At 43.3% G+C, this 21,273-nt stretch overlaps 1 protein-coding gene across 1 annotated transcript in view; it reads right to left on the bottom strand.

The window, feature by feature from the left end:
* Positions 1-21,273, bottom strand: part of il17re (interleukin 17 receptor E) — a 64,654-nt gene that overhangs the window by 31,821 nt on the left and 11,560 nt on the right. The window contains exons 2-6 of the mRNA XM_033037160.1: positions 17,175-17,190; positions 11,534-11,677; positions 9,910-10,016; positions 8,997-9,120; positions 7,479-7,618 (exon numbers count right to left, since the gene is read on the bottom strand). Of these exons, the coding sequence (XP_032893051.1) occupies positions 7,479-7,618; positions 8,997-9,120; positions 9,910-10,016; positions 11,534-11,677; positions 17,175-17,190 (531 nt within the window). The remainder of the gene's footprint in view (positions 1-7,478; positions 7,619-8,996; positions 9,121-9,909; positions 10,017-11,533; positions 11,678-17,174; positions 17,191-21,273) is intronic.

Below are 21,273 nucleotides of genomic sequence, written 5' to 3' on the forward strand. Positions count from 1 at the left end.
ATCCTTCTTGGCTAACAACCTAACCTTCGGCCTCCAAGATGCAGGTACATTTTCTAGCAATGTTACAAAATTTTGAGATTTTAAAAAGTCTGCAATTTTATCTAACTCTGAAATTGAAGATAGCCAGAAGCTGGAGTAGCTCAGCAGGACAGGCAGCGCAGCGACTCTGGAGAGAAGACCCTTCTTCAGACTGAACTGAACTCTCGACGGTGAGAGTACTTGTGATTGTCTGAAGAAGGGTCTCTACCAGAAACGCAACCGTCTCCCCAGAGCCCATGCCCGTCCCGCTGAGCCACCACAGACAGGGAGTTGAAGGTAGACATAGGGGGGGTCCACCTTCAACTTCAGAGCCAAACAAAAAACACAGAATGCTGGAGAAACTCAGCGGGCAACGCAGCACTCGTGGAGGGAACATATCACTTATCAGGAGCCGCCATGGGCCAGGACTCTCTCCCCTCTCCCCCCCCCCCCCCTCCTCCCAACAGAAAGGAACCGCAGATGCAGCCATCACCTCAAAACATCTAAGAAAGAACTGTAGATGCTGGAAAATCGAAGGTAGACAAAAATGCTGGAGAAACTCAGCGGGTGTAAGGCAGCATCTATGGAGCGATGGAAATAGCCGGGTCTGAAGAAGGGTTTGGACCCGAAACGTTGCATATTTCCTGCACTAGAGGCAGGAAACATGTTCCCGATGTTGAGGGAGTCCAGAACTAGGGGCCACAGTTTAAGAATAAGGAGTAAGCCATTTAGAACGGAGAAGAGGAAACACTTTTTCCTCACAGAGAGTTGCGAGTGTGGAATTCTCTGCCTCAGAGGGCGGTGGAGGCAGGTTCTCTGGATGCTTTCAAGAAATAGCTAGATAGGGCTCTTAAAAATAGTGGAGTCAGGGGATATGGGGAGAAGGCAGGAAAGGGGTACTGATTGGGGATGATCAGCCATGATCACATTGAATGGCGCTGCTGGCTCGAAGGGCCAAATGGCCTACTCCTGCACCCATTGTCTATTGTCTAACTATGCAAATAAAATGGGGCAATAAGGTCTCAGCCCCATTTGGGGTTAGCAATGGTGTTAGACAAGGGGGGATTTTGTCCCCAGTGTTCCTTAATCTTTATATTGATGATCTGTTCAAACAATTGAAAGCATGTAATACTGGGTGCATGAATGGTAATATTTTAGTGAACCATATTATGTCTGCAGATGATCTTGTGGTCTTTAGTCCATCTAGCGATGGTCTACAGCAGCTCCTTACTATATGTTCTGTGTATGGTGGTTTACACAGAGAGTGGTGAATCTGTGGAATTTTCTGCCACAGAAGGTAGTTGAGGCCAGTTCATTGGCTATATTTAAGAGAGAGTTAGATGTGGCCCTTGTGGCTAAAGGGATCAGGGGGTATGGAGAGAAGGCAGGGATGGGATACTGAGTTGGATGATCAGCCATGATCATATCGAATGGCGGTGCAGGCTCGAAGGGCCGAATGGCCTACTCCTGCACCTATTTTCTATGTCTATGTTTCTATGTAACATGATATTAAACATAATGCTTGTAAGAGTGCTGTTATGATCTGTAGAACCAAAGAGGATAAATGTCTAAAATGTCCTGATTTTAAATTGTCTGACAATAATCTTAGTGTCCGTAATAAGGTAAAATATCTGGGGCATTTTATTACAGAACAAATGACAGATGATGAGGATGTTTATAGGCAACGACGCATGTTGTATGTCCAGGTGAATATTCTCTTGCGTATCCCCCACAACCAAAATGTGGGCAACAGAGATGATGGAGACGTTACATCTGGAAAGAATTAGATTTGTCCTATTGGACAAGTATAATTCTTTTGAACAGATATGGTCTCCATATATACAGTATTTAGAGAAGTAGCTGTTCTTGGCAACACAGCTCGGCGTGCACCCTGCGGGATTTGGTGAGAATAATTCATTTTTATATTGGAATTAACATATATGTCTTTATTGATACTATCACTTGTAGTAGTGTTATTAATAATACATATTGTGGTTACTTTTTTTTTTTTTTTTTTTTTTTGTTTTTTTTTTTTTGTTTCTCTTTTCTTTCTTATATATAATCAAATTATTATTTAATCACTCTCTTAATGATTTATAACTGTTCTATTCTTTCTCTATCATTATTTCTAAAAAAATAGTAGATAAGTATTACTAGTGTTTTACTTAATGCAAATTGAATTAATTTGATATAAAGTTGTTTGAAGCATTGTAATTGATTACCTTTAATAAAAAAAAATATTAAAATAAAATAAAAAAAGTAAAGAAAAGTAAAAAAATAAATAAAGAAAAATTAAAAAAAAAAATATTCTCTTGCGTACGTTTGGTGCGTGTGCAGATGTGGTGAAGTTGTTGCTGTTTCGAGCATACTGCACACCACTCTATACTGCGCACCTGTGGTCGAACTATGGAAAGCCAAGTTTGCAGAGACTAAAGGTGTCATATAATGATGCCATGAGAACACTGCTAAGCAAACCTAGATGGTGAAGTGCTAGTAACATGTTTGTGGCTGCAGGAGTCAGTACTTTAGAAGCTATCCTAAGAAATCATATGTATCAATTCATCTGCAGGATAAATGACTACAAATGTAATTTTTGTGTCCTTGTGGCCTTGTGAGGAAGTGCCCTGTGAGTAAAGTGTGAGTCTTTGGCTCGAGAGTCTTCGGAGAGGAGGCTGAGGAGAGGAGACTACGCAAAACACTGCAGAGGGAGAGACGAAAGAAGGAGATGTCAGGCAAGCTGATTCAGTGCGATGCTTGCAGTATGTGGGAGGTCAAGGACACCGTTGGTGCCTCTGGCTGCTACAAATGCGAGAAGTGCATCCAGGTAGAGCTCCTGAAGGGCCGTGTTGGGGAACTGGAGAAGCAAGTGGATGACCTCCGGTTCGTCCGAGAAACGGAGTCGTTCCTTGACAAGTCCTACAGTACGATTGTTACACTTAAGGTACTGGAAGAGAGAAGGTGGGAGACAGTGAGAACGGGAGGGAAGCATGGAATGCCAACGTCCCCGGGTGTTGTACCTCTTGTGAACAGGTTCACCCACTTAGAAGCTGTCGGGACAGAAGAGGTGTTTACACTGGGCAGCGGACTGGCTTGTGATGCGAATAGGGCTGTTGAGCCAAAACCAAAAAGGCCTAAGGCAGGTAACGCCATTGTAGTGGGAGACTCCATTGTGAGAGGTACTGACAGGGGTTTCTGCGGCAACAGACGGGATGCGAGGATGGTGTGCTGCCTTCCTGGTGCCAGGATCCAGGATGTCACGGACAGAGTGCAGAAAATCCTCAAGGGCGAAGGTGAACATCCGGAAGTGGTAGTGCATGTCGGCACAAACGAAGTCGGAAAGAAGGGGATGAATATTCTGCAGCGTGACTTTAGAGAGCTCGGAAAAATGCTGAAAAGCAGGACCTCCAGGGTTGTTATCTCCGGTTTGCTTCCAGTTCCTCGTGCTGGCGAGAGCAGGAACAGGGAGATACGGGACCTGAACGTGTGGCTGAGGAACTGGTGCACGGGGCAGGGATTTAGATTCTTAGATCACTGGGATCTGTTTTGGGGTAAGGGGGAACTGTACAAAAGGGACGGATTGCATCTTAACAGGTGTGGGACCAGCATTCTGGCAGGCATGTTTGCCACTGCCACACGGGTGGTTTTAAACTGAATAAGGGGGGTGGGGTGTCGAATGGGATAGTGGAGGATGGAGTTAAAGGGAAAGGGTTTCTTAAATGTGTGAGCGTAGAGACAGAGGGGTGTAAAATGAGGGTAGAAGCAATAGGTAGCAAGGTGAAAAGTAAAAGTGGCAGGCAGACAAAACCAGGGCAAAAATCAAAAAGGGCCACTTTTCAACATAATTGTATAAGGGGTAAGAGTGTTGTAAAAACAAGCCTGAAGGCTTTGTGTCTCAATGCAAGGAGCATTCATAATAAGGTGGATGAGTTGAATGTGCAGATAACTATTAATGACTATGATATAGTTGGGATCACGGAGACATGGCTCCAGGTTGACCAAGGCTGGGAGCTGAACATCCAGGGATATTCAATATTCAGGAGGGATAGAGAGAAAGGAAAAGGAGGTGGGGTAGCGTTGCTGATTAGAAAGGAGATTAACGCAATGGATAGGAAGGACATTAGTTTGGAGGATGTGGAATCGGTATGGGTAGAGCTGCGAAACACTAAGGGGCAGAAAACGCTGGTGGGTGTTGTGTACAGGCCACCTAACAGTAGTAGTGAAGTTGGAGATGGTATCAAACAGGAAATTAGAAATGCGTGCGACAAAGGCAAAACCGTTATAATGGGTGACTTCAATCTACATATAGATTGGGTGAATCAAATTGGCAGGGGTGCTGAGGAAGAGGATTTCTTGGAATGTATGCGGGATAGTTATCTAAATCAACATGTAGAGGAACCAACGAGAGAGCAGGCTATTTTAGACTGGGTATTGAGTAATGAGGAAGGGTTAGTTAGCAGTCTTGTTGTACGTGCCCCCTTGGGCAAGAGTGACCATAATATGGTTGAGTTCTTCATTAGGATGGAGAGTGACATTGTTAATTCAGAAACAATGGTTCTGAACTTAAAGAAAGGTAACTTTGAGGGTATGAGACGTGAATTGGCCAAGATTGACTGGCAATTAATTCTAAAAGGGTTGACGGTGGATATGCAATGGAAGACATTTAAAGACTGCATGGATGAACAACAAAAATTGTTCATCCCAGTTTGGCAAAAGAATAAATCAGGGAAGGTAGTGCATCCGTGGATAACAAGGGAAATCAGGGGTAGTATCAAAGCAAAGGATGATGAGTACAAATTAGCCAGAAAAAGCAGCATGGGAGAACTGGGAGAAATTCAGAGACCAGCAGAGGAGGACAAAGGGTTTAATTAGGAAAGGAAAAATAGATTATGAAAGAAAACGGGCAGGGAACATAAAAACTGACTGCAAAAGTTTTTATAGATATGTGAAAAGAAAGAGATTAGTTAAAACAAATGTGGGTCCCTTGCAGTCAGAAACAGGTGAGTTGATCATGGGGAACAAGGATATGGCGGACCAATTGAATAACTACTTTGGTTCCGTCTTCACTAAGGAAGACATAAATAATCTGCAGGAAATAGCAGGGGACCGCGGGTCAAAGGAGTTGGAGGAATTGAGTGAAATCCAGGTTAGCCGGGAAGTGGTGTTGGGTAAATTGAATGGATTAAAGGCCGATAAATCCCCAGGGCCAGATAGGCTGCATCCCAGAGTACTTAAGGAAGTAGCTCCAGAAATAGTGGATGCATTAGTAATAATCTTTCAAAACTCTTTAGATTCTGGAGTAGTTCCTGAGGATTGGCGGGTAGCAAACGTAACCCCACTTTTTAAGAAGAGAGGGAGAGAGAAAACGGGGAATTACAGACCAGTTAGTCTAACATCGGTAGTGGGGAAACTGCTAGAGTCAGTTATTAAAGATGGGATAGCAGCACATTTGGAAAGTGGTGAAATCATTGGACAAAGTCAGCATGGATTTACAAAAGGTAAATCATGTCTGACGAATCTTATAGAATTTTTCGAGGATGTAACTAGTAGCGTGGATAGGGGAGAACCAGTGGATGTGGTGTATCTGGACTTCCAGAAGGCTTTCGACAAGGTCCCACATAAGAGATTAGTATACAAACTTAAAGCACACGGCATTGGGGGTTCAGTATTGATGTGGATAGAGAACTGGCTGGCAAACAGGAAGCAAAGAGTAGGAGTAAACGGGTCCTTTTCACAATGGCAGGCAGTGACTAGTGGGGAACCGCAAGGCTCAGTGCTGGGACCCCAGCTATTTACAATATATATTAATGATCTGGATGAGGGAATTGAAGGCAATATCTCCAAGTTTGCGGATGACACTAAGCTGGGGGGCAGTGTTAGCTGTGAGGAGGATGCTAGGAGACTGCAAGGTGACTTGGATAGGCTGGGTGAGTGGGCAAATGTTTGGCAGATGCAGTATAATGTGGATAAATGTGAGGTTATCCATTTTGGTGGCAAAAACAGGAAAGCAGACTATTATCTAAATGGTGGCCGACTAGGAAAAGGGGAGATGCAGCGAGACCTGGGTGTCATGGTACACCCGTCATTGAAAGCAGGCATGCAGGTGTAGCAGGCAGTGAAGAAAGCGAATGGTATGTTAGCTTTCATAGCAAAAGGATTTGAGTATAGGAGCAGGGAGGTTCTACTGCAGTTGTACAGGGTCTTGGTGAGACCACACCTGGAGTATTGTGTACAGTTTTGGTCTCCAAATCTGAGGAAGGACATTATTGCCATAGAGGGAGTGCAGAGAAGGTTCACCAGACTGATTCCTGGGATGTCAGGACTGTCTTATGAAGAAAGACTGGATAGACTTGGTTTATACTCTCTAGAATTTAGGAGATTGAGAGGGGATCTTATAGAAACTTATAAAATTCTTAAGGGGTTGGACAGGCTAGATGCAGGAAGATTGCTCCCGATGTTGGGGAAGTCCAGGACAAGGGGTCACAGCTTAAGGATAAGGGGGAAATACTTTAAAACCGAGATGAGAATAACTTTTTTCACACAGAGAGTGGTGAATCTCAGGAACTCTCTGCCACAGAGGGTAGTCGAGGCCAGTTCATTGGCTATATTTAAGAGGGAATTAGTTGTGGCCCTTGTGGCTAAGGGGATCAGAGGGCATGGAGAGAAGGTAGGTACGGGATACTGAGTTGGATGATCAGCCATGATCATATTGAATGGCGGTGCAGGCTCGAAGGGCCGAATGGCCTACTCCTGCACCTAATTTCTATGTTTCTATGTTTCTATGTTTAGCACTACACGCTACAAATCCCAGTTGTGGGGACACTGGTATCGTTGTAGGACATTGATCATTCTTTTTATTCTGGATTTTAATTAATGTATTGTGTTTTTTTTAATATATTTTATGATGCTTTTATAAGTGATATACTAATATTTTATATGTACTTTATGATGTTTTTAATATGCAATGTTTTTTTATGTAATGTTGTCCCTTATTTTATTAATCATAAGTTTATTATTATTATTATTATTATTATTATTATTACTACCAACCTAAGGAAATGCTGCAATAAAGCTACTTACCATCATCAAAGGAATAGACATAGCCAACATTCTAATATTGATCATAAGATCATGTGATATTGGTAGAATTCAGCCATTCGGTCCATCAAGACTACTCCTCCATTCATGCATGGCTAATCTATCTCTCCCTCCTAACCCCATTCTCCTGCCTTCTCCCCATAACCTCCGACACCCGTACTAATCAAGAATCAATCTATCTCTGCCTTAAAAATATCCACAGATTTTGCCTCCACATCCTTCTGTGGCAAATAATTCCACAGATTCACCACCCTCCGACTAAAGAATATAGATTCCACCTCGGATTGTATCAACTGGACCTTAAGGTCACAGGTACCAAACCCCTACTACCGCATAATAGAGCTAATCCTCTGTCAGTTTCTTACCAGTTGATAAGAGTGTTTCTTCAGCTTGCGACACACAAATCCCCGCTTGTAACACAGCACAATGTAAACAGCACGGCCTGGGTGGACAGTAACTACAATCTGCTTCTTCTCAGGAACAACAACATAGTTGATCTGTGGACCTGGGGTGTAAGAATGGTGACACATATTCAAGTTAAAATCATGTCACATTTACACCATTCTTCCTTATGTCAATATGGTGGTATCATCTGAAACATCAATGCCCAAGTCTCGAAGACAGGGTGTTAATGATTACGCTTTCACAAGTCTTGTGCAAAGATGGCTGGATAAATTTCAGAATGTTTTCAGCTTTTCATCTGGTTACTCTGTCAGCTAAACAGGATGTCAATGTTAACACCATTTCTTCATTCTTTCTGAGTAACTGGAGTAAAATCTCTCGGGTATTAAACTACCCGTACAACTATGTTCTTTTGATAGCCCTTTCCATGCACTGAACAGCAACGGTAAAATAGAAACCCATGTATTGGGGGCACCAGGATGCTGCATTACACTCCGTTGCCCCAACAGAGTCACCTATCTAATGCCAGTTGCAGTTTTGGGCACGTCTCTGCATTCATAACTGACTATGTCTCCTTGATGGGAAATTGTTTTGCTTTGCACCTGATGGGGGACCACTGGGATGTAGGTCATAACTTGACTTGCCCACACATCAGTCCATCCATTCATTTCCCCCATTACTAAACTGTGCCGACCTTCGCTCTAACATTGCATTGGCAGGCTGGCACCAACTTGTAGCTGTTGCTGTAGATCTCTTCCCATTCTAAACGGCAAAACGCATTTGCTTGCGAGTGGCCTGAAGAATGGGCATCTGACCTGCTGAAACTGCCCTTTTTAAAAACACGTTGCATTGTAAAGATCAACTTTCACAAAGTTCGGCTGGCACAGTGGTAGAGCTGCTGCCTCACAGCTCCAGTGGACCCAGGTTCGATCCTGACTACTGGTGCTGTCTGTGTGGAGTTTGTACGTTTTCCCAGAAACCCCGTGGGTTTTTCCCTGGGTGCTCCAGATATTCCAAAGATGTTCAGGTTTGTAGGTTAATTGTAAATGCCCTTCGTGTGTAGGATATAATTAGTTTATGGATGATAGATGGTCGGCAAGGTGGGCCGATGGGCCTGTTTCTCAGGCTGTATTTAGAGATATAGTGCGGAAATAGGCCCTTCTGCCCACCATGTCTGCAATGACAAGCGATCCCCGCCCATTAACACCACACACACTAGGGACAATTTTGTTTACTCTTTTACACCAAGCCAATTAACCTACAAACCTGTACGTCTTTGGAGTGTGGGAGGACACTGAAGATCCCACACAGGTCACGGGGAGAACGTAAATACGTGGTACAGCCAAGCACCTGTGGTCAGGATTGAACCCGGGTCTTTGGCTCTGTAAGGCAGTAACGCAACTGCTACGCCACTGTGCCACCCTTTATTACTCTAAACTAACCACTTTAATCTCACTGTCGAAGTACTTAGCCGTTCATACCCTGTTCATGATCCTCCACAGTGTACTCTGCAGTTAACTCGGGCCCATAATTTGGGACTGTATGAACAGTAACCTCAACTTGATGGCCTCCATCTGATTCAAAGCATTCGAAGACAAAATGTGCCTGCATTCATGAAGAAAAGAGAAACAGACTATAACATAATCAACAACTATCTCAGTTTAGTTTATTGTCAAGTGTACCGAGGTACAGTGAAAAGCTTTTGTTGCATGCTAACCAGTCAGCGAAAGGACTGATTACAATCGAGTACATGATTACAATCGAGCTATTTACAGTGACTACATACGTAAGGGAATAAGGTTTAGTGCAAGGTAAAGCAAGTAAAACCTGATCAAAGATAATCCGAGTGTCACCAATGAGGTAGATAGTAGTTCAGGAACTAATCACTTCCAATGAAGCTTGGGCTGTATCAGAGGGTTAGTACGCATCATGGTGCCAGAGGTAACCAGAGTAGTGTGAGTATGGATGCAGTGAGCCCGACCAGGTTTACTAGGACTCCATCACTGGGATATAACTGGGGTTGCTTATTAAAACCTTAGTGATAGCTCTGTGAGGAAAGCTGCTGTGAAGGTGCACACAGGTTTGCAACGGCAGACGTCAGTCTCATGAGTCAGAGCATTCCACAGTGAGGAAGATAGAAAAAAATTCAAAAATGTATGAACCCTTTTTGCTGGTGTTGATGCCAATTTGTGAAGAATATGCAGAGGTAGCAAAGACGTAACGCCTCTTACAACCAAAGGTAAGCGCAGTTTCAAGGCGATATTGATACTGTGAACGAAGCTGAGACAAAGAGGAGACGTACTGAAGGAAGGAGGGTGCGGCAGGTATGGAGTAGACAGTCTGGCATAAAGCCGAATGGCCTCCTGCCTACAATCCAATGTAACATCAACTCACAGCATTGACGGGCAGCACGCGCTTCTTCCATCGGATCTGGATCTCATTGTGTCTGTTGTTATTATATTTGAAGAAACTGATTTGCACCCCTTCTATTTTCACTGGCGCTACGTGGAGAGAGAGAGAGACAAACGTGTAAACAGAGGAAGGAACTAGTTTCAATTCTGATACTACTAAAGAAAACAGAGTGAGCAGCTTTATTAACCAAAAAGCTTGATGAGTTGAGACATGTTCGTGAGGCCAGAGACCATGGTAGCAAATCAACACCTGGTTTACACAGAAATAAACTATTTAGATTTAAAAATTATTGAACTGTGGTTCATGCAGAAAGAAAGTATTTGAATTTGAAGATTATTGAACTGTAATCTGATCAGAATGATGGGGTTAAACCAGGTTTATAAACCCTGATACAATCTTGTTCCAGATATGTGTGTTGATTGTAAATAGTGGGTTCCACACACGCGCGCACGCACACACAAAACCTCAGGACAACTTGAACACGCCCTGCCCTCCTATTCCCTCCCACATGGCAGTGGCTGAGTGTGGGACCCATCTATAGATGCTGAGCCACTGAGAATGTAACCTGCACATCTGCACGATGCGAGTTCACCTAAGAGCTCTCCCGAGTTTAAAAAAAAATCAAACTCGTGGTAAGTACGTAGAATGTACGTATGACCTTGTGGATGTCCCGTAGCGGCTCGTAATGCGAGCGGCAGGTACTCGGGAAACGCGGTAACTAACGGCAGGACTCGGGGAACTCTTGGACATTTTTCACAGTGTTGAAAAAACTTCACGAGTTACAGCATTTCCAGAGAACCAGCCGTTAGCATTATTAGCTGCTACGGGACATCCACGAGGTCCTACCCGCTACGTACATACCACGAGTTTGATTTATTTTAAACTCGGAAGAGCTGTTGGGTGAACTTGCATTGTGGGACAGAGGCTTTAGTTATTGGGCTTGCTTGGAGGTCACAAGGAACTGCAGAGGCTGGGGTCTTGTGTAGAACACAGTGTACTGGAGTGTGGCAGGACAGCTGATATCTCTGGAGGACATGGGTAGGCAGCGTTTTGGGTCGGGGGCCCTTCTTTTGCTCTGCGATTTCATTATAATATCCTAAATCATAGGTGGAGATAAAAAGGCAGTAGATTTATCCAACTTTAGTTTCGGTTAGTTTAGAGATACAGAATGGAAACAGATCGATCAGCCCAACGAGTCAATGCCGACCATCGTTCACCCACTCACACTAATTCAAACTTTCTAGACCACTCCCAATACGTTAGGTGCAATTTTACAGCAGCCAATTACCCGCGCAACTTTGGGATGTGGGAGGAAAACCCACACAGTCACGGGGAAAACGTGCAAACTCCACACGGACAGCTCCCAAAGTCATGATCAAACCCGGTTCTCTGGCGCTGCGAGGCTGCAGATTTCCCCGCTGTTCCACTGCCAGAACATCATTGCAGCACAGGTAATGTTCCCAGGTGCATCAGGTGGTAACATTTTAAATATTGTTAATATGTATGAGTTTAACAAAAAGATGAAAATATTCCAGGCCAGTCATTCTTCAGCACCGATGAACATATATCGGGGTAGAAATAAACCTCCAGTAAAGTCAGTCCTTACCTGTGTAATTTAACTTGACAGAAACCCGAACACAGGACTTGCACTGTGATGATGTGCAGAACAGTACTGTGGATATCAGGAGCCTGGAGAAGTTCAGACTATATCCTTCAGGAGCTTTCACTTGATTCCAGTATGTCGAATTCTCTGTGAGAAAGTCAGAGAGCAAGTTTGGAATTTTCAGGAAAAAATGGAAAGCAATTAAAACAGGACAGAATTGAAACCAGATTAGTGCCTGTCATGTTGAAAGAATTGAAGGAGGCTGATGTGTTGACCTGAACACAACACAAAGTGCTGAAGAAACTCAGCGGGTCAGGCAACATCCGTAGAGATAATGGACAGTTAACACAGCGGCAGAGTTGCTGCCTTACAGCACCAGAGACCTGGGTTCAATCCCAACTACTGTTCAATCATGCTGTCTGTACAGAGTTTGTTTGTTCTCTCCGTGGCCACATGGATTTTCTCCGGGTGCTCCGGTTTCCTCCCACGCTCCACAGATGTACAGGTTTGCAGGTTAATTGGCTCAGTAAAATTTTTTAATTGTTCCTAGTGTATAAGGCGTTCACGGGTCAGCGCGGATTCGATGGGCCGAACGGCCTGTTACTGTGCTGTATCTCTAAACTAAATTTTGTTTTGGGTCGGGACTCTTCTTCGAGCTGGTTGGAGTAGGGGAGAGAAGGCTAAAGGAGAGAGGTGGGGTGGGACAATGCCTAGCAAGGTGGATGCAGGTGAGGGAGATTTAATAAACAGATGGGTGGAGTAAGTGCAAAGGCCAGAGGTAAGAAGGAGGCAAAGGGGTGTTAGATAAGGAGAGGCGAGAAGGAATGAAATAAAGCCGGACGGAGGGAAGTGGGTGGATGGCGACGGTGTGGGGGACAAAGAGGGAAATAGGAGACTCGGAGAAGGGAAATCAGCTTGCAATGGAAAGGAAAGGAGCATGGATACTGGTGGGTGTGGGGGTGTGGGACACAGGAAAGAAGGAGGGGGGGTGGGTGAAGGGTGACTTGGAGTTGGAGTTCCTCCAGCACCGTGTTTTGCTCGAGATTCTAGCATTTGCAGTCTCTTTGGACTTTGTTGTGCTGACTTGAATTGAACAGGAGAGGGAGACTGTGAATGGCTGTGTTATTATGGTGCTTAAAAGGAGGGGAAAATGTGGCAAAAAAAAAAAAACAGGAGAAGAAATGCACAAATAGGAGTTAATAGGAAATACAAAAAATGGAGATTTGTAAATCCATCATAAATCAAAATGAGAGGTGAATTGCAACGATGTATACATTGGGTGAACAAAACAAAATAACTCACTGTGACTCATCACATATCACAATAACGTATCAATTAATTCATTCATTCATTCATATACTGGTCCATATGAAACAGAGTACAATGGCAGAAGCATTGCAACTAAAACTTCAGATGATGAAGATAGGCACAGAGAACTGGAGTAACTCAGTGGGTCAGGCAGCATCTCTGGAGAAAAGGAATAGGAATAGGTGACGTTTCAGATCGAGACCCTTCTTCAGGCTGATGGGTCTCGGCCTGAAACGTCACCTATCCCTTTTCTCCAGAGATGCTGCCTGACCCGCTGAGTTGCTCCAGCTATTTGTGTCCATCTTCGGTGTAAGCCAGCATCTGCAGTTCCTTCCTACAAAATTCAGATGAGATGTTTCTACAAGTGGAAGATGAGGGATCATGGTGACACGATCTGAGGGTGGTGATTTAAAAATGGGGTATGTGGGAACTTCCTCTTGCAGGAGTGGTGGATGTTTAGAATTCCCTATCCCACAGGGTTGAGGAGCAGAGATCATTGGGGATCTTTAAAAATGAAGTCAATAGATTTTTAAATGATTCGGGAACTGAGCAATAAGTGTAAGTGGCAGGCTGAACGGACAGCCGAAAATGGTGGAATGATGAAAATGGAAGCAGTGTAGTGATCTTGATATTTTTTTGTCTGGAAGGATATCCCTGGGATGGCTTTAAAACGGAAGCATTTACAGACCAGAATAATCAGAGTTGAGTCAGGGATGGCACGGTGGCACAGCGGTAGAGTTGCTGCCTTACAGTGCCAGGGACCTGGGTTCGATCCTAACTACGGGTACTGTCTGTACGGAGTTTGTACGTTCTCCCTGTGACCACATAGGTTTTCTCCGGGTTCTCCAATTTCGACCCACACTTCGAAGACGTACAAGTTTGTAGGTTAATTGGCTGCTGTAAATTGTCCCTATTGTGCAGGATAGTGCAAGTGTTCGGGGTGATCACTGGTCAGTGTGGGCCCAGTGAGCCGAAGGACCTGTTTCCACGCTATATCTCTAAAGTAAAGTATGAATCATAGGACCCCGAGAGCTTCCAAGTTATTCTCCAAGTCACACAATATTAATATCTTCATTAATGCACTAATAATTTGGAGTTTCCATTCTGATATCACAATCCTGATTCCAATTGTACAACAGCTACAGTCAGTGACAGTTCCAGAGCGTCCAAGCTGAACTTTGTTGGCAAAAATCAGGATAGGGCTTGATCGGGTCACCAAATCCTTAGGACAAACAAATTATTGTCCGATTTTTTTAAATGTCATTTTGGAAAATCAGTTTGGGAAAAATTATTCAGATTCTAAATTTTAATTCCATCCATGAAACCTAAACTCACGAACTCTAAAGGTGGCACGGTGGCGTAGCGGTAGAGTTATTGCCTTACAGCGCCAGAGACCCATGTTCGATGCCGACTACGGGTGCTGTCTGTACGGAGTTTGTACGTTTTCCCTGTGTCCTATGAATGCCCCGTAGATGCACAGAGTGTCTTTCCCAGAGTAGGTGACTCGAGGACCAGAGGACATAGGTTCAGGGTGAAGAGGAAAATATTTAATAGGAATCTGAGGGGTAACGTCTTCACACAAAGGGTGGTGGGTGTGTGGAACAAGCTGCCAGAGGTAGTTCAGGCAGGGGCTATCCCATCATTTAAGAAACAGTTAGACAGGAACATGGATAGGACAGGTTTGGAGGGGTATGGGCCACAGCGGCCAACATGTCCCAGCTACACTAGTCCCAGCTACACTAGTGGGACCAGTGTAGCTGGGACATGTTGGCCAGTGTGGGCAAGTTGGGCCGAAGGGCCTGCTTCCACACTGTCACTCTATAACCCTCTCTATGATTATGACCTGTGTGGGTTTTCGCCGAGATCTTCGGTTTCCCCACACACTCCAAAGACGTACAGATTTGTAGCTCAATTAGCTTGGTATAAATGTACCCAATATGTGCAGAGCAGTGTTAATGTGCGGGGATCGATGGACGGTGCAGACTCTATGGGCCAAAGGCCTGTTTCTGCTCTGGATCTCTAAACTGAATTAAACTAAACCACATCAGCAACAGAAGAAAGGAAAGGCACAAAGTTCTGGAGTAACTCAGCGGGTCAGGCAGCATCTCTGGAGAACATGGGTGTGTGACGTTTCAGGTCAGGAATCTTTCTCTGACCACCTCCCTTGTCAACAGGCTTAATGACAATGTTGGGAGTCGTGCAGATGGGTGGAGGGCTGTGCATTCAGAGGGGGTGAGATCAGCGTAATTAAGGAGAGTGGAGTAGTCAAGACAGTTAACATCGTGCCGGCAGTTGGAACGAAGAAGCAACCAACAGAAGAAATAGTTTCACCATTCACACCGCAGAGATTTGGAAGCAGCCTCTTCATAGGTGAAGACAGCAGCAATACAAAGCACGAGGACAGAACCTAGGTTTGGAGGTTTGAAGCTTTGCATATAGTGACAAATGTTTAATCAGGTCAACTGCAAATTGGAGGCAACCTTATGGGTGAGCCTTCCTGTGTGCAGGGCCTGTGGGTGAAACTATAGTAAGCCCCATTGCATCACAGATAATCTTATGAGCAGCACAGGTTCAATGGGCAAATCTGACCATTTTCAAAAAGCACTAGAGTCCCTTGTATGCATGTGTGTGAGATTATATTCAGACATTGAATTCTCAAGACAACACTCCAGGCCATCCAGAAAAAAATCCATTCATGGATTTTATTTTTAAGGAAGGTCTTCACAACTCGGGTTCCCTCAAGTTAATGAACAAATGCTCGACCCTGAAGATTAAAACCTGGGACTTGTGCTACAATGATGATGATCATTCAAATAACGTTATATTGTGGCTGTAACTCATTAGGGCGTACAATAGACGTGCCCAACAGTGCTGCATCAAAGGCACAGGTAGAAGTTCTAGGCTGGGGGGATGGTTAAAGTTGTGCCATTATTTAAGAAAGGCAACAAGGACAAGCCAAGGAACTACAAGCTGATGAGCCTGGCGTCAGTGGTGGGCAAGTTACTGGGGGGGGCATTCTGAGGAACAGGGTCTACCAGCATTTGGATGGACAAGTAGTGATTTGGATAGGCAGCACAGCTTTACATGTGGGAAAATGTGTCAGAGCGGTGGAGTCCTTAGATAGACAAGGAATGATTAAGATAGTCAGCACAGCTTTGAATGTGGGCAAAGGTGTATGAGTGATTGACTTTAGCAAGGGCTTTGACAAGGTCCCGCATGGTAGGGTAGCTAAATGGATGCATGATGGTAGGAAGCAGAGGGTGACAGTGGAAAGTGCTGGAGGAAACGATTGGGTCAGGCAGCACGTGTGGAGAGAATGGATAGGTGACATTGCTGGTTAGGGCCCTTCTTCAGGCTCAGGTTGGAAGCAGATAAGGAAGAGATGATCTGCAGATGGAAGCAGTGGGGAAGGGAATAGGAGACCCAGTAGGCAGAGCATGTTGGATTGGTGGATGAGACCAGGTGGGAAAGGGGAGAACCTAGATGGGTCAGGAGAGAGGCAGGATCAGAGGGAATACAGGTTACCTGAAGCTAGAAAATTAAATGTCCATACTATTGGGTAGTACCCAAGAGGCATATGAGGTCGGTGGACAAAAGTGCTGGAGAAACTCAGCGGGTGCAGCAGCATCTATGGAGTGAAGGAAATAGGCAATGTTTCGGCCCGAAACGTTGCCCATTTCCTTCGCTCCATAGATGCTGCTGCACCCGCTGAGTTTCTCCAGCACTTTTGTCTACCTTCGATTTTCCAGCATCTGCAGTTCCTTCTTAAACACAGGAATATGAGGTCAGAGGGTGATGAAATTGTGGTCTTCAGTCACAGGGTGGTGAATCTGTGGAATTCATTGCCACAGTCAACTACGGAGGCCAAGTCATTAGACATTTTTAAAATGGAGATCAACAGGTGCTTGACTAGTTAGGGTGTCAAAGGGAGAAGGCAGGAGAATGGAGTTGAGGGGGAAAGATAGATCAGCCATGATTCTTGGTTCTTGGTCCTCCAAAATATTCCAAATGGAATTTAAACTGGATGGTGGAGTAGACTCGATGGGCTGAACGGCCTAATTCTGTTCCTAGAACTTATGAACATATGAGGTGATGTTCTTATCATTGTAAACTTCAATATGGAAATACATTTTGTGGCTGTAAGATATAATCCGACCAGGCCTAACTTCCCATTGACTGCTTATATGATGAAGCTGCAGGTTCAAAAAGGCATGCGTTAATTCACTAAATGTGACCAGGTAAGAAATGAACAAATACAGCGATGTTAATGATTTATTGTCTCAAAAGCATTTAACAAGGGAAACAATTTGAGCAATGAAATGGAATAAGTACATACCTATATCCAGCTGTTCCTGTGGAGAGAGCAGAAACATTTGCTTTAGTTAACTTGAGATTAATCATGATCCTGACCCATTAGTTCACTGAACAGCAACAACCTATATTGAATGTATTTTACTAAATAATATCATTCATAAATGTGTTGTGTCTCCATGCGAGTTTGGATGCGTGCATCTCCATCTGTTTTGTGTGTGTCTGTATGTGAATAAAATTCTCTATCCTTTTACTTAGAGTGATCCTTAGTCCAAAACAGTCAAACACACAGAATCATCTAAAGAAAACAATCCGCGTCCTCTTTGAGTGAATCACCTACAGTAACACAGTGTATTAGATTCATAAGACCAGAAGACATAGGAGCAGAATTAGGCCATTCAGCCCATCGCATCTAGTCCACCATTCAATCACGGCTGACCTATTTTTCCCTCTCAACCCCATTCTCCTGCCTTCTCCCCATAACTTTTGATGCCCTTCCTAATCAAAAAACTATCAATCTCCATCTCAAAAAATACCCAATGACTTGGTCTCCACAGCTATCGGTGGCAATAAATTCCACGGATTCACCACCGTCTGGTTAAAGAAATTCCTCCTCATCTCCATTTTGAAGGTATGTCCTTTTATTCTGAGTCTGTGCTCTCTGGTTCTGCACTCTCCCATGTCCATTCTATCTAAGCCTTTCATTATCTGGTAGGTTTCAATGAGATCCCCCTCACCCTTTTAAACTCCAGCAACTCCAGAGCCTTCAAACGCCCCTCATACTTTCATGTCATTAAAAGTAAATCAAAAAAATTTCATAACACAAAAATGCAGTGGTCACAATTCTGATGCATAAAGGATTCCTGCAGCTGCTACGCATCTATATTTACAGGTTTTACTAAACCAATCTGACGGGTTTCTAATGAATAATAATTCTGGAATGTTTAAAATGTTGAATGAGAGGCCACCAGGATGAGGGGAAAATGCAACTATAAATGTCAGATATAACAACATAACAACATAAAATGTTGTTTAAATACTCAGCAGGTCAGGCAGCATTCATGAAGAAAGAAACCATCAATGTTTCATATCAATGGCTGTAAAGGCAGTCTTGATGTAGGACTGGACAAACTAGATGCAGGAAAAATGTTCCAAAAGTTGGGGGGAGTCCAGAACCAGGGGTCACAGTCTAAGAATAAAGGGGAGGCCATTTAAAACTGAGTTGAGAAAAAACTTTTTCACCCAGAGAGTTCTGAATTTGTGGAATTCTCTGCCACAGAAGGCAGTAGAGGCCAATTCACTGGATGAATTTAAAAGAGAGTTAGATAGAGCTCTAGGGGGTAGCGGAATCAAGGGATATGGGGAGAAGGCAGGCAGGTTACTGATTGTGGATGATCAGCCATGACCACAATGAATGGTGGTGCTGGCTTGAAGAGCCAAATGGCCTCCTCCTGCACCTATTTTCTATGTTCACTATAATTAAATTAGTTGTAAAGGAAGAGGAAATTCTGATGTATTTCTCTCAACCAGCACTATAAAAAAGATTAGCATAACCAAACCAAGCAATTACCATTTATATTTACCGAGTCTTCAATGAATGGCCTTCAAAATAAATTATTGGCAGTCAGGTATTTTGTAAAACTTGAGATGCTGCCTGACCTACTGAGTTACTCCAGCACTGTGACCTTTTCCTACAAACCAGCACCTGCAGCTCCTTGTTTTGACTTTGGATCATTATCCTCCTCTGCACTCTTTCCAAAGCCTCCACATCCTTCCAGGATTGAGTCAACCAGAACTGCATGCAATATTCCAAATGTGGTCTAATCAAAGCTCCACAAAGCTGCATCATGACTTCCTGACTATTATACTTAACTCCCCAACCTAAGAGAGCAAGTATACCATGTGCATCTTTGCCACTCTCACTTGTGTTGCCACTTTCAGGGATGGGTGGTCTTGGACCTCATAAACCCACTGTACATCAATGCTGTTCAGGGTTATGCCATCAATTGTATATTTTTTCCCCTTACATTTGACCTCCCAAAAGTGCAACATCTCACACTTGCCCAGATTAGACTCCATCTTCCATTTCTACACCCATTTCTGGAGCTGATCTATGTATATCCCGCTGTATACTTTGACAGCTTTCCTCACAGTCCAAGACCTGCAAACGAACTAACCGACCCATCTACATTTAGCGTCCAAGTTATTTATATATATCACAAACAGCACAGGTCCCAGCACGGATCCCTACGGACTCCACTGGTCACAGACCTCCAGCCTGAATATTGTCCTTCCACCACATACTCCGTCTCTCAGTTCTGAATCCATGCGAACAAGCCACTGTTAGCCCCATGCACTTTAATCATCTGGATCAGCCTACTATGGGGCACTTTGTCAAATTACTAAAATCAATATAGACAACATCCACCACTCTACCCTCATTGATAACCTTCAGCACCTCCTCAAAAAAGTCGATCAAGTTAGTAAGACATGACCTGCTATGCTCACTGTACCTTCTCCAAAGCCCCCGCGCCTTATACTCCCTAAACCAGGCATGATTCCGATTCTGCCATGCTCACTCACTGTCTCTAATTACCCATTCTCTCCCAAATGGGAGTACATACTGTCCCAAAGAATCCTCCCCAATAGCTTCCCTACAACTGACGCGAGGCTTACTGGATTCACTCTACTTTTCTTCTTAAACAAAGGAACATTAGTTACTCTTCAGTCCTCCAGGACCTCACCTGTGGCTAGAGAAGATGCAAAGACATTTATCTTTTCATGTAGGTATAAAAAGGTTTGAGATTTTCTTTAATCCAACTCAGCAACATCAACATGGCCATTCAAACCATCTGCTTGAGTTCCAGTTTTCCAACATTAGGCAACACCTCACACCTGGTTCTAGCCAACAGTTTGTCCATCAGGGAACCCCCGTCACCCGAGGTCATCCGTTGCCGGCCATGACTTGTCCTGCCTCTTTTCGCTATTACATATTTTTTCTTTTTGACCAACTTTACAATCATTTTGATCGTCTAAGGCAGTGCTTCTTAAACTGGTGAATGGTTCACCCAAGGGCGAATGAAATTATTTTGGGCTAAATTAAACTAGAGGGATGAATGAAGGGTGAATTACTTAATTTATTCAGATATCTATATATTTATTCTATACTTAAAAAATACATTGCCATTAAAGCTCTTGTTGGTCTTAATGGCAGTGGAGCTGGAAATTTGATGTTTTTTTCTCTGCCTACGGTTTTCTAATTTCATAGCAGAATATTTCCCAAATTTACTGTAACATAACCTTTTAGGGATGACCAGACGAGCTAGTGAGATCATAGATTTATAAATGGCAACACTGTTGAACCCTAACTTTATTTTGTGTAGCAATTTAGCTACCAAAGTTAAGCTTTCTTATAGAAAGTTACATTAGTTGGATACTAATATATTAAATCACATACTCCATGGTTTTTTGAGCTAGTTTTCCAAGCAAAAACTGCAGTAATCAAAGCCCGAAAGGGTAGGATGGGGCTGAAGCCCAGTGCTTGGACGTTGGAATGGTTTTTTATCATTCTAATAGAATGATTTTCAAACTCCAGTGGTAATTGCTTTTTTTTCACTCAGTTTTCTTTACATATTTTTAGGATGTTGAAAAAGTTGAATAAAATAAACACATAAGAAATGAGTTAATTTATGTTTTTTGCCAATGTGACAAAATAAATACATTGTATACAAGGGAGAATAAGGCAAAAATTACCCAAAAACATAAGGAAATTTAGTCGAGGGTGAATTAAATTTTTTTTTTTTTTTTTTTTTTTTTTTTTTAAAAACAAACAAGCTTCTTTAATCCAGGACGCCACCTTGAGTCTCTCCTGCGCATGCGTACCATTGCGCAAGACATCAAATATGTTAATGACATTACATACACCACACGCCTCCCCCTTGAACTTGGAGGTAGGTAGGTAACACCATTTCTGTAATATATTTTTTTATTAAAGGTAATCAATTACAATGCTTCAAACAACTTTATATCAAATTAATTCAATTTGCATTAAGTAAAACACTAATAATACTTATCTACTATTTTTTTTTAGAAATAATGATAGAAAAAGAATAGAACAGTTATAA

Source organism: Amblyraja radiata, chromosome 18 (assembly GCF_010909765.2).
Source record: "Amblyraja radiata isolate CabotCenter1 chromosome 18, sAmbRad1.1.pri, whole genome shotgun sequence".
NCBI lineage: Eukaryota > Metazoa > Chordata > Chondrichthyes > Rajiformes > Rajidae > Amblyraja > Amblyraja radiata.